This window comes from Saccostrea echinata, unplaced genomic scaffold, assembly GCF_033153115.1.
Source record: "Saccostrea echinata isolate AGI-Se365-2 ecotype Australia unplaced genomic scaffold, CSIRO_AGI_Sech_v1 ptg000054l, whole genome shotgun sequence".
In the NCBI taxonomy this organism is placed as follows: domain Eukaryota; kingdom Metazoa; phylum Mollusca; class Bivalvia; order Ostreida; family Ostreidae; genus Saccostrea; species Saccostrea echinata.
Window position 1 is genome coordinate 31,270,610 of NW_026889803.1, and position 12,732 is coordinate 31,283,341.

Consider the following 12,732-nt stretch of genomic DNA (forward strand, 5'->3'; position numbering starts at 1 on the left):
CCATATTATAATAAGTATTATTATTATACTATGGGTTAAAAAAAATTATTCCGGAAACAAATGCCTACCCCCCCACCCCCACCCCCACAAAATAAAGTTTGGACGTTTTCCCTTGGGGCGGGTGGATTGTTTATTTTATTTTCAGACTTTTTTCAGTGAAGCAAAAAATACATAATCTGTCCTGGATCATATTGGAAATGAATAATCTGTCCTTCAATTCCATGAAAATAAATAATCTGACTCGGAAAAAATTTGCCCCCCCCCCCTTCTGAATCAAATGGTCTTCCCTTAACCCATAGTCAACGCAGTCATATTATGCAGTTTCAAACAGAATTTATGTCATTCATAATTTACAATTTTTATATGATGAATGTTTTCACTTGATAGGATTTGCTACATTTAAAATATAAACTGATACTCTTTACACCCTCATTCTAAAATTAAAGAACGTAAAAGTACATTTTATCTCTATTTAAAGGCTACATGTAGAAAAAAATTCACACCTAAAAACCTTGTATTAGTGAGGGATGTAACAGAAAACTCAATCTTTTTAATACTACTGTTTGCCTTTATCTGTATCTGATTCAGTAAAAAAAAGGGAAAAGTTATCTGCGTATATTTCAGATTTGAACTTTTTATTCAATGACTTTGAAAATATGTACAAAGAAATAGATAATGTTCCTGATCCAAGTAGTTTCTTTAAGGGAATGGTCTTTATCCAAAAAAAAAAGAATTAAAACAAAATTGTTAAGGTCAGTAATGAAAATGTTTTGTTTTGTAATTGATTCCTTTCAACCAGTGAAAATTATACTTTCGATTTTTTTAGGGGGGGGGGGGGTGTTTGCATAGAAATACAAATTGTCTGAATCATAGTTAAAGTTATCATTTTGATCAAGTTTATCATTTCTCTAGACTAAGAAAAAAGTGTAGATTGAACCTTGTAGCATTAAAACTAATAGTAAATCTGTGTAGCTGTATTTTATTAATAATGAAAACATACATATATTTCTGACAAGCCCCCCCCCACCCCCACCCCACCCCTTTCTACCAAAAGAAAAAAAATCATAAAATTAAACACAAAAAATCTATACTCGGGAATGGGGGCGGGTTGGGATTAATCACTTATGAATGAACCGCTTTATAATGCTTCTTAATGTTTCACAAGGGATCCGTGTTTTTCTTACAAATGACTCTTACCAATTTATGTGGGGTAAGTGCTTTTACATGGTTCCTGGAAGGGATGGAGTAAGTCCTGGTCATTGGTTACTTTATCATGTTCATTTTAAAATATGAAAACCGTAGGAAGAGGGCAGGGACAGATTATTTTCAATATTTTCAAGGACTCAAGTTAAATGCTATACTAACAAGCTAATTCAGAGAAGCTGTGTCCCCTGCTTAAGGAAAAAAGAGCATATATGGATCTTGAGGGGTGGGGTCGGAGGATGGTGGGGTTTGGGGGGGGGGGGGGGGGGGCGGGATACTTTAAGAGTTGTGGGCGGGACCAAAGGGAGTTATGATATAAAATTTCATTGCAAAAGCTTAAAAGCTTCTTGAGATATCGCACGGAAATGAGAATTTTACACACAAACAGAATGTATGAATTTTTGACCTTGACCTTTGACCTTTTGAACTCGAAATCAATAATGGTCTTCTTTAGGCCATAGGGAGTTTCATTGTAAAATTTCATTGCAAAACCTCGAAGTTTTTGAGATATTGCGCGGAAATAAAGTGTTAAAACAGACAGAATTTATGAATTCATGACCTTTACCTTTGACCTTAAAATCAATGGGGGTCTTCCTTAGGCCACAGGGAGTTGTTTCATTGCAACGACTCAAAGGCTTCACGAGAGATCGTGCAGAAATGAAAGTGTTGCAGAAAGACAGACTGACAGATGGATGGACGTCAGACAGACCTAAATAAATATCCCCCACTTTACGTGAAAGCAGGGGACAAAAAGGCAAATTTTATATACCATTGTGTCCTTGAACTTTGACCTCCTGTCCGTATTTACCAATTCATGTGATGCTAGTTACATGTATTGTCCACCAGAACTGTAATTTTGTTTATTCATAATTATGTTGTTTAAAACACAAGTATTAGTTATGGCATTGAAAAAATGTGCTTAGTTTCCTTACTCTTCCATCTAAATCGAGTCATTTTGACCTTGACCTTTGACCTTTTGTTATGAAAATTGATTTTTTTCTTTGTTTTTGCTATTGTGTACTACATGTACAAATTTGGGTTTAATCCATTTTAAAATACTCAGGTATTTATATGGAAACTGATAGTAGATACCTATTGCCTTGTCTGGAATTCTTAAAAAAAACATTAGTTTGTAACCATGGTAACATGAAAACAAGATATGAATACCAAGTGGTTCTTTGCAGTTTATATTACAACTATATATGGACTTTCAAACCAATGATTTTATTTTTTCCAATATGTCTGCAAAAATTTATACCAGGCTTTTTAAAAGAACCTAAAATCTACAATTTTTCCTTAGAAAAATCATACCTAAAAAGGGGGGATATTTTTTCTATGAGGTCAAGTTACTCAAATACTAGAAATTATCTAAAGAACTATAAAAATGATGTATTTTGACAAAAAGATAAAGTCATGTAAATATATTGTTGTATTAAAGACTTTTAATTAGTCAAAAATGGTCATTTTTCATCAAAATTTAGCCTTTTTTAGGCCATGAAAAATGTATGTTGGTTGCCATGGTAACCATTGACCATAGCAACCATTTTATTATGAATTTTAGTTTCATACATCATTATAGGAATGTGTGCCAAGTTTCATAAAAATCTAAGACCTAGCGTGCCACACTCCCTATATAAGAGTTTAAATGCTTACAGAGAATGGCTATTAAATGCTGTTTTAATTTTGCGTGTAAACACATTTTTTTTTTTAAATTTCATATTGACATCACTATAATATGCCATACACATATTCGAATTTCTAGAGAGAGAGAGAGAGAGAGAGGAAGAGAGGAAGAGAGAGAGATGTCAACAATGACGCTGATCAATAGCCCCACCTTCTATTAATAATGATTATGTGACCTAAAAACCACTCCAGGTACATGCCAAATTCCGGAAGACGACACTAATGTATCGTTGCTTCAATTTTGATTCATGGCTACAGGGCATTGTTTTTGTACAAATGTTCTACCTAATATAACCATGTATACGTAACTCTTTCTCTTGCTTGTAATATATTTTGGGTTCACTTCATTTACAGCTTGGAAGAGTAGTCGCAAAAAGATCCAAAATAGGGCGTTAAGTCCACCCATTCTTTCTACAAAGTATGTATCATAAATTATTTTTGTAATGTATGCATAGTAAATTTATTTCATACCTTCAGAGTAACAGCAGCAAAGAACTTCTCATTTTTAAGATGTGCTTGGATGTCATAAGCTTTACCAAAATCCACTCCTGCAAAATATTTTGTAATGATCAATTTGCCATTCTCACCTAATTCAGTTTATGAATTCGGGACATTTAACTCGCATAATATTTGATATGTTTTGTCTTTATCATGAGATTTTCATTACTGTAAAAGGAGAAATATTCGTCGGGGATTTAATTTCGTTTATTTCGTTGTTAACAATTAGCAACGAAATTAAATCCCAAACGAAATTTTTATATGACTATAAACTGAATAGTGTTACTTTTAAAACCACGAAATTTAATGCCAGCGAAACATTTATTGATGACAAATCAACGAAATTTAATTTTATCCCCATGAAAATTTGTGCTTCTACAGTAATTAAGTTCTAAAATTTCATATTACGAAGCTATAACTGAAAAGTTCAATTTTACGAATTCATTCTCTTTCATGTTACTCTCACCATTTTTTGACCACTTGATTTCCAACCTGTCCAAATCCAGATAACAACCAATGGTGTCGTTGATTCCATAAGCCTATATAAAACAACATTTTGTAGATTTTACAAGTAAAAAGACACAAACACTTCAGAATCTTACATGGCCATTGACATAAACGTTCAGCTTATCCATTCACCTCTCCATAACTGTCAAACTGCTTGCCCCAAGACTTCTTGCCAGTTCCTCCAAATCCAAACCCAAACTTGTCTATACCCAATTCTAGAGTAGCTTTATCTGTGGACCACCCCACTCGACATAAACCCTCATCTGTTACTGTGGCTTCATAATAGTACTTTCCTACAAAATTTACATGGAAATTGTTAGGATTTAACTATTTGATTTTTAATTAAACAATACAGATCCAATCTATTACTTAATACAACATCATTTGATATTGTTCTCGATTAGGTTCACATTTCTACACAAAATGTGTATTCACCTCATTATTTCCTGAGTTAATGGATTAATACCCCTTTAATTTATTGAATAAACTTTATTTGTACATGTATCGGCTTAACTACACTTTTATTTTCATGGATTTATTTATGGGGAAAATTACTTTAAAAAAAAAACTGCAAGCAATTGATAACTGGAGATTCTGAAACTTTTGCTCTGCTCTCAGATCCAACAGTATAGGCTTGAAAATAAACTTTTTCTTGATACCTTAATTAATTAATCAATAAGACTCAATTTTTCTCACCCAAAATTCAAAAAGCAAAGGCACAATTTCAAAATTTTATGCAACTTTGTCCATTCAAATTTTAATTCATACTTCTTAAGAGAAGTATGTTTTTATGCAATAACTTACCTCCACCCACAACAGCTTTGTTACTTCTGGTTCCGTGCCAGCCCTGCGGATCTCTGGCCTGACATAACAATCCTTCTGGGTCTATTGCTGTTTAAGGAAAATATCAAGCATTAATTAATCTTAAAAATCAAACTTCAGGTTAATGGACACCCTCATTATATGAGTATCAAAGACTTCATTAATACTTTTCCTGAAAATCAAAATAAATGAAAGATAACGAATAGTGATCGATCTTCAAACAAGAGGCCCAAGGGCCTTAACGGTCACCTGAGTACAATACAACAATTTAGAGGATCCATAAACTGAAAAATGAAGCTTTGTTGCCCAAAAGCAAGAAAAATAGTATGATTAGCATCAACAAAATAATTGGTCTAGTATCTATCTGCCTATCTGACTTTCCAAGTCATTAAATCTATGAAAGTACATTTTCATTATACAATAAATTATCTTGCATAATTCTCTTATTCTATTAAGCTTTCAAATACATTATTTACATTGATTAATTATCAAAGGTGAATGGCAAAGGGGAATAACTTTGCTCAGCAGAATACAAGTTAATAGAGCCCTGGCCAGGACTAGAACACTTGACTAAATGGTCCAGGTGTTCAAAATTCTGGTAAAAATACCCTTGCATATTAAAACTTTTACTCTGTTTGCCTTGAACATCCCCAGAAGCATAGAAGATTTTCAAAGAAATGCATTTTCACCATAATATTAAATAAGTAAAGCCCCATCCTTACCCAGAACATCTGACCCATTGGCCACGAATTCACAATTCTGGAAGAAGCACCCTTTCTCATTATAACTATACACTTGCTTCTTTACTTTATAACCAGTAGTAGAAAAAATATTTTGAAAGAAATTATGCATTTTCACTATATATAATCAATAGAGCTCTTTCCCCCTCACCAGAACCCCTGACCCAAGGGCCATGAGGCATTCTTCCTTATCATAACCATGCACTTCCTTTGTTTGAAAAATACCCAGGCGCACACAAGATTTTGAAAGAATTCATGCCTATTCCCTATCTAATCAATAAAGCCCCGCCCTAACACCAGAACCCCTTACCCAGAGGCCATTAAATTCATAATTTCTGAGGCAGCCATGCTCATCATAACTATGTACTTAGTTTATTTAATATCCAGGAGCAGAGAAGATTTTCAAAGAATTAATGCAATTTTACTATATAATCAATGGAGCCCATCCCTAACACCAGAACCCCTGACCCAAGGGCCATGAAACAATTTCTGAAAAGGCAGTCATGCTCACCATAACTATGTTCTTAGTTAGTTTATTTAATACCCAGGAGCAGAGAAAAAGATTTTCAAAGAATTAATGCATTTTAACTATATAATCAATAGAGCCCCACCCTAACACCAGAACCCCTGACCCTGGGGCCATGAAATTCACAATTTTGAAAGAGGCACTCTTGTTCTTCATAACTATGCACTTAATACCCAGGAGCAGAGAAAATTATTGCAATTCTACTATATAATCAATAGAGCCCCGCCCTAACACCAGAACCCCTGATCCTGGGGCCATGAAATTCAAAATTTTGAAAGATGCACTCTAGCTCATCATAACTATATACTAAGTTAGTTTATCTCATACCCAGGAGCAGAGAAGAAGATTTTCAAAGAATTAATGCCTTTTCACTATATAATCAATAGAGCCCCGCCCTAACACCAGAACCCCTGACCCTGGGGCCATGAAATTCATAATTTCAGAAGAGGCACTCTTGCTCATCATAAATATGTACTAACTTAGTTCATTTAATATCCAGGAGCAGAGAAAAAGATTTTCAAAGAATTAATGCATCTTCACTATATAATCAATAGAGCCCCGCCCTAACACCAGAACCCCTGACCCTGGGGCCATGAAATTCACAATTTTGGAAGAGGCACTCTTGCTCATCATAACTAAGTACTAAATTAGTTCATTTGATAACCAGGAGCAGATAAGAAGATTTTCAAAGAATTAATGCATTTTAACAATATAATCAATAGAGACCCGCCCTAACACCAGAACCCCTGACCCTGGGGCCATGAAATTCACAATTTTGGAAGAGGCACTCTTGCTCATCATAACTATGTACTAAATTAGTTCATTTGATACCCAGGAGCAGATAAGAAGATTTTCAAAGAATTAATGCATTTTAACTATATAATCAATAAAGCCCTGCCCTAACACCAGAACCCCTGACCCAGGGGCCATGAAATTCACAATTTTGGAAGAGGCACTCTTGCTCATCATAACTATGTACTAAGTTACTTTATTTAATACCCAGGAGCAGAGAAGAAGATTTTCAAAGAATTAATACATTTTCACTATATACTCAATAGAGCCCTGCCCTAACACCAGAACCCCTGACCCAGGGGCCATGAAATTCACAATTTTGAAAGAGGCACTCTTGCTCATCATAACTATATACTTAGTAAATTTATTTAATACCCAGGAGCAGAGAAGAAGATTTTCAAAGAATTAATGCATTTTCTCTATATAATCAATAGAGCCCCGCCCTAACACCAGAACCCCTGATCCTGGGGCCATGAATTTCACAATTTTGAAAGAGGCACTCTTGTTCTTCATAACTATGTACTAAGTTACTTTATTTAATACCCAGGAGCAGAGAAGAAGATTTTCAAAGAAATAATGCACTTTCCCTATATGATCTATATAGCCCCACCCTAGCACCAGAACCCCTGACCCTGGGGCCATGAATTTCACAATTTTGGTAGAGGACTCAATGCTTATTACAATTATGCCAACAATTTGACTGCTTGATGTCCAGGAGTAAAGAAGAAGATTTTTAAAGATTGCATTATTTTTGGTGGTTTTAGCCCCACCCCTCAGGCCCCAGGGGGGCAGGGACCATGGAATTCACAATTTTTGTTCCCCTTCACCCATAGATGCTATATGCCAAATTTGGTTGAAATTGGTTAAGCGGTTTCAGAGAAGAAGCTAAAAATGTTCAAATGTTAACACACGTCGCACGACGCACACCGCACGCCGACGGACGAGAACGGATAGCAATAGGTCACCTGAGTGACTCAGGTGACCTAAAAATCTATAAACAATACAAATCTGTGAAGAAGGCATAAAACACTGACCCCCTCGGGGGAAATAAATGCTTCAAGGATACCATAATAAAAAGGATATCGGTAGAAATGATCAAGAAAAAGAAAGTATATGAATGATAAAATTTCAAATAAAATTCTACCCATGGCATCTCCCCTGTCATATGGATTCATCTTCCAATGTGCACTGGACGATTGACCTAAAACCAGAACAGTGTATATAAAATACAATATAAGTAGTTCTATTAAAACAATAAAAGCCCATTTGCACCACTATAAAAAATCCCTTATAAAACACATCCTAGATAATCTTAACAAGCAATAATATATATAAAATACTTTATCAAATTTCTTTTGGCTTCAGGGTGAGAGTTTCCAAAAATAACTAAAGATTCTTTCTCTCTTTCAATATAAAAGTTTAAAATGCATGTACTGCAAAAAGATTCGTCTGTGAATGACATCCATCTCTATAGTACTGATCTATTACCAGAATGGTGCGAGGAGAGTTTGCTCCCTTTTCCTTCCTGTTGGTCTCGAAGTGTCTCGTACACAATTTGGATGATTGGCAGACAAAATGCCTGAAAGATAACAACTCCCCCTTATCTTTATGAACTTTGGTCTTTATACTGTATACAGGGAGATTTTTGCCCATGTTTTATTTTCACCCCTTTCACCCTTGTCACAGGTGGGCAAATTCAAAGCAAATAGCATCCTCTTTAAATTACAGTGTTTGGGCATATTTAAAATGGGGCAAAATTATTTTCAAGCATGAAAGGGTGAAAATAACACGGGCAAAAATACCGGTAAACCTGTATACAAATGCAAAAGGTCATACACTCAACACACGAGACGGAACCATTTGGTTTATTATTGGAGATTGTTTCTTACCCCAGTTTTTCCACTTCCAGTTTCTGCTGCCTGTCAAATATAAATTTTTAAAAACCTACAGAAGCCTTAAAATTACTCAGAAATGTGTATGTCAATATATAAAATTAAATTTGAATGAACCAATTTACTAAGCTCTTTTTCTTGTTAGCATTTGTTTAAAATATATATGCCAGTTTCTTTCATGTGTTAAAGAAATCCTAATGTGAATAGAAAAAGAACTAATTCTTATTACAGTTTACAGATGTTCATGAAAATGCAAATTTCTTTGAAGATTTTTTGATATAAATAGACAGCTTTTATAGTGGTAATACTGATCTACCATTAAAACATCTCCTCCTCCCAGTATCATTGGAATGGCTTCGGCCTGCACATCTGTGGGCAAACTGTAATGATAATTGACCATTTTGTTCTTGTAATCTAAATGGATTCAGCATAAATGAAACTGTTTTTTAACACCTAGATGGATTAAGAATTCTCATTTCAAGAACATTTTTCAATTTTATGTAAACCTAGCCTTTTTAGTCAAAATTATTAAATAGCAGATCATTAACTTTTCACTGCTTAGCACAAATAATCTATTAAAATTAAAGGAAACATATTTATTGAAATATTATTCTAAAGGCTGTAAGAATCCTGAAAGATAAAATTCCAATCTGCTACTGGGCAAATAGCCAAGCTGACAAGAGGCCCATAGGCCACAACACTCACCTGAGTCACTATATCCCAGCAGTTCTTCATCAGCAGATTTTTTTTTCAAATATATTCCAGACCTAGCTATTGAAACTTTGATCACCTAATATGTCCCAACCCTACCCCTGGGGGTCATGATTTGAACAAACTTAAATCAATGCTACCTGAGAGTGTTTTCATACAGTAATATGAATCATGACTTTGCTGTTCTTGAGAATAAGATTTTCAAAAAATTTTCCAATATATTCCTACATAAAACTTTGATCACCTACTTAAGCCCTTCCCTGCCCCCAGGTAAATATTTCAACAAACTTGAATCTACACTACCTGAAGATGCTTCCATATTAATATGACTAATTGGGACTTTACTGTTCTTCTTCAGATTTTTAAAGATTATAGCAATTCCTATATATTCAATTCCTATATATTCCTATGCAATACTTTGAATGTCTATTATGGCCCCACCCTATCCCCTGGGTCATGATTTGAACAAACTTGAATCTACAATATGCACTGAAGCTTTTATCTTTTCTGGACCAGCAGTTCTTGAGATTTTTAAAAGATGCCATTAAATTTTCATCAAATCTTATTTCGAAAGAGGTTGTGGCTCTTCCTTTGAAAAAACTTGAGTCCCTTCACAGGATGCTTTGTGGCAAGTTTGGTTAAAAATGACCCAGTGGTTCTTGAGAAGAAGTTGGAAATATGAAAAGTTTGTGACGACGAAGCTAATGGAAGAAAAATTTTGATCATGCAGAAAAGCTTACTTGCTTATAATGTACAGAATGTATTTAATAATCAATTTGAATCTTTTCTCATAAAATACAATTTCGTTTAAATATAAATTCATGGACAGCAACCTCATTCTATTTCATCATGTAATTTGTTGGACACCCAATATTTGGTCTAGCTCAACCCTCGAAAACAAAAGAAATTGGTGTTGAACAAAAAATTATGAAAAGACAGTATGAGAAGTATGGTATTTTTGAAAATCAGAACAGAAAACTGGAAAGGAAAACACAGTCAGTATCTTTAAATTAAAATGACTTTTGGCTCAAAATGGTTATGTACGTATCTTATTTGAAAGAGGTTATGATAGTCAAATTTTATTTTGCTTATGCCGAGAGCCACACCACAAAAAATTCATTTAAAAGACTAGTGCATGTATTTTTTCCAAATTTTATAACCAATTTTTATTGGGAGTAATGATAGGGTAATGTACAATTAGTAACAGATGACCATGCATGTCTTGTTTCTAAATTGTCACTTAAGAAGGAATTTTGGCTGACTTTTGGGTTTGGTGACAAGTACATGTATTAAATGAGGGCATCAAAAAGTTAAATTTTGTTTTCATTTTTCAAACAAAAAGAACACTGAGGGGAGCTCTGCAGTTTTAATCAACTGTTACACTTAGAATGAAAATCAATATGCCTATCTATAAAATAACTGTATATATTGCACTAATTTTGCTCACCATTATAATTTATAGAACAGACTTAAAATGTAGGTGGCCAGTGATTTTTTTTCTCCTTCAGATATTCTGGCCTTTGCACCATTTGACATAATACCATCTAAGTTACTGTTTTAAACTTCAACCCTACCCAAGATGTTGCATGTCAAACAAGGGACCTATATAAACATGATAAATACTAGTATATATACGTCCCTGGTCAAACCAAATTTTTAGAAATGTTCACCTCCAATCCATTTCTTCGACTGCCTGTCCAAGCTCTGGCATGACACCCATTTCTAAAATAACAAATTTTAAGTCAAATGTATTCTAATACATGTATACAGAGGGACACATTCTGGGGTCCTACAGAGAACCCTAAAAAAAACTCTAAAGAATCTCAGATAACCCTAATTATTTTTAATTAATTGCACGTAATAGAAATATTTCAGGTTTTTATTATTCAATAAATCATACAATCCTCTGCGTTGCTGATGTTAGACATTGCTGAATAGGCACCTTTTTCTATTACTATTACGCAATTTATATGCATGTTATACGCAAAACACCATATTTTACGGAATGTTCTAATGCCCTGGCTTATAAAAACGTAATATACATGTACACTGAAAATAAAACCTAATTAATTACCTTCGAATGCAGTCATTTTCAGTTTTTTGCCGGTAGACGAATTTTCACGTTGATTAGGTTGGAATAAACGGATTACCGATCCCGATTAATTTTCCTCAAACTCCAATAAGAGACGCCCTCTTTTACTTGCCGGTAAATATACAGCTGGTTACTTGAACAAGATGACTAACTTATCCAATGAATCTCATTCCTCTTTTGTTTCAAGAGACACATTTATACAATATATATCTATATATCTCTGGTTTCAATAAAATGTGCCATGTACCTAAAAAGATTAAGCCACGCAGATGAAAACTAGAGACAATACTTTTTTTAATCTTATTTATTCACATCGTTTTAAACATACTGGAATGCTATTATTGCACCATTTTACCAAAAAATTATGAACTTTTGGCAAGTCTTTTGCTGTCAGTTAATACTGCTTCTCTGTTTCCCTCAGTTTGCTGCCTTAAAACAACGATTGTCAACAAAATTTGAGAAAAATTTGGACAATTCTTAACACCTTAAAACAAAGGTCCATATGGATTTCTAAAATTATCACAAAATATTATTGAAGTTCAAAAAAGAATAAAATTACAAATTCTGTTATCTTTAATTCATACAAGCCTTTGTGCATTTTTTTTTTCTCTCCAATTAATATATTACATGGTAAAACTAAATTCGTTCTCCATCTTTGTCAAAATCATCAACATTTAGGATAAGCTTGCAGAAAAATGTTACCACATCAGTATAAATAATGAACATTAATGTTTTTATTGATGGTATGCAATATTCAAAAAAAAAAAAGATCTGATGAAAAGACCTTTTCCAACCACTCCTTTCCTGTTTTTCTTTTTTTTCTTTTTGCATGGATGAAGACAGTTATCAACCATTAAAAAAAAGAACACTTGAAAAAGCTTCCTTTCTGATGCTTTTCAAAGTTCACATCATATATTATTTCACAGACCTCTTTCAAAACAACCAAACAACGTATACTTATATTATACATTACCTTTCAAAAGATCATGAAAATGATTTCCCAAAAATACTGTTTCGACTTCCCGCTCAACAATATCTGCACAAAAACTGGATGCCAATATAGCAAAAAGTGAGATCATTTATTTTCTTTCATGATATGGATATCAACTGAACTGCACAGGTATATCCACTATCCATGCATTTAAAAAAAAAATACAAGACCTGTACTTCTTTCTTTTTTCTTCCATGCCAGAGACCTGATCATAAAGTAAGTACTCAATATGCCAAGAGTTTCAGAAATGATCCACCTTTAAATCTTTCAGAATT

General features: G+C 33.8%; 1 protein-coding gene across 1 annotated transcript in view; it reads right to left on the reverse strand.

Moving 5' to 3' along the window:
* LOC133206309 (ATP-dependent RNA helicase DDX1-like) overlaps nucleotides 1–11,496 on the reverse strand; it is a 214,382-nt gene extending 202,886 nt beyond the window's left edge. Inside the window, exons 1-10 of the mRNA XM_061342266.1 lie at nucleotides 11,449–11,496; nucleotides 11,045–11,096; nucleotides 8,980–9,043; nucleotides 8,661–8,690; nucleotides 8,260–8,350; nucleotides 7,916–7,972; nucleotides 4,696–4,782; nucleotides 4,024–4,184; nucleotides 3,851–3,923; nucleotides 3,358–3,434 (exon numbers count right to left, since the gene is read on the reverse strand). Coding sequence (XP_061198250.1) covers nucleotides 3,358–3,434; nucleotides 3,851–3,923; nucleotides 4,024–4,184; nucleotides 4,696–4,782; nucleotides 7,916–7,972; nucleotides 8,260–8,350; nucleotides 8,661–8,690; nucleotides 8,980–9,043; nucleotides 11,045–11,096; nucleotides 11,449–11,464 — 708 coding nt within the window. The 5' untranslated portion in view covers nucleotides 11,465–11,496. The remainder of the gene's footprint in view (nucleotides 1–3,357; nucleotides 3,435–3,850; nucleotides 3,924–4,023; nucleotides 4,185–4,695; nucleotides 4,783–7,915; nucleotides 7,973–8,259; nucleotides 8,351–8,660; nucleotides 8,691–8,979; nucleotides 9,044–11,044; nucleotides 11,097–11,448) is intronic.
* Between the last annotated feature and the right edge of the window lie 1,236 nt (nucleotides 11,497–12,732).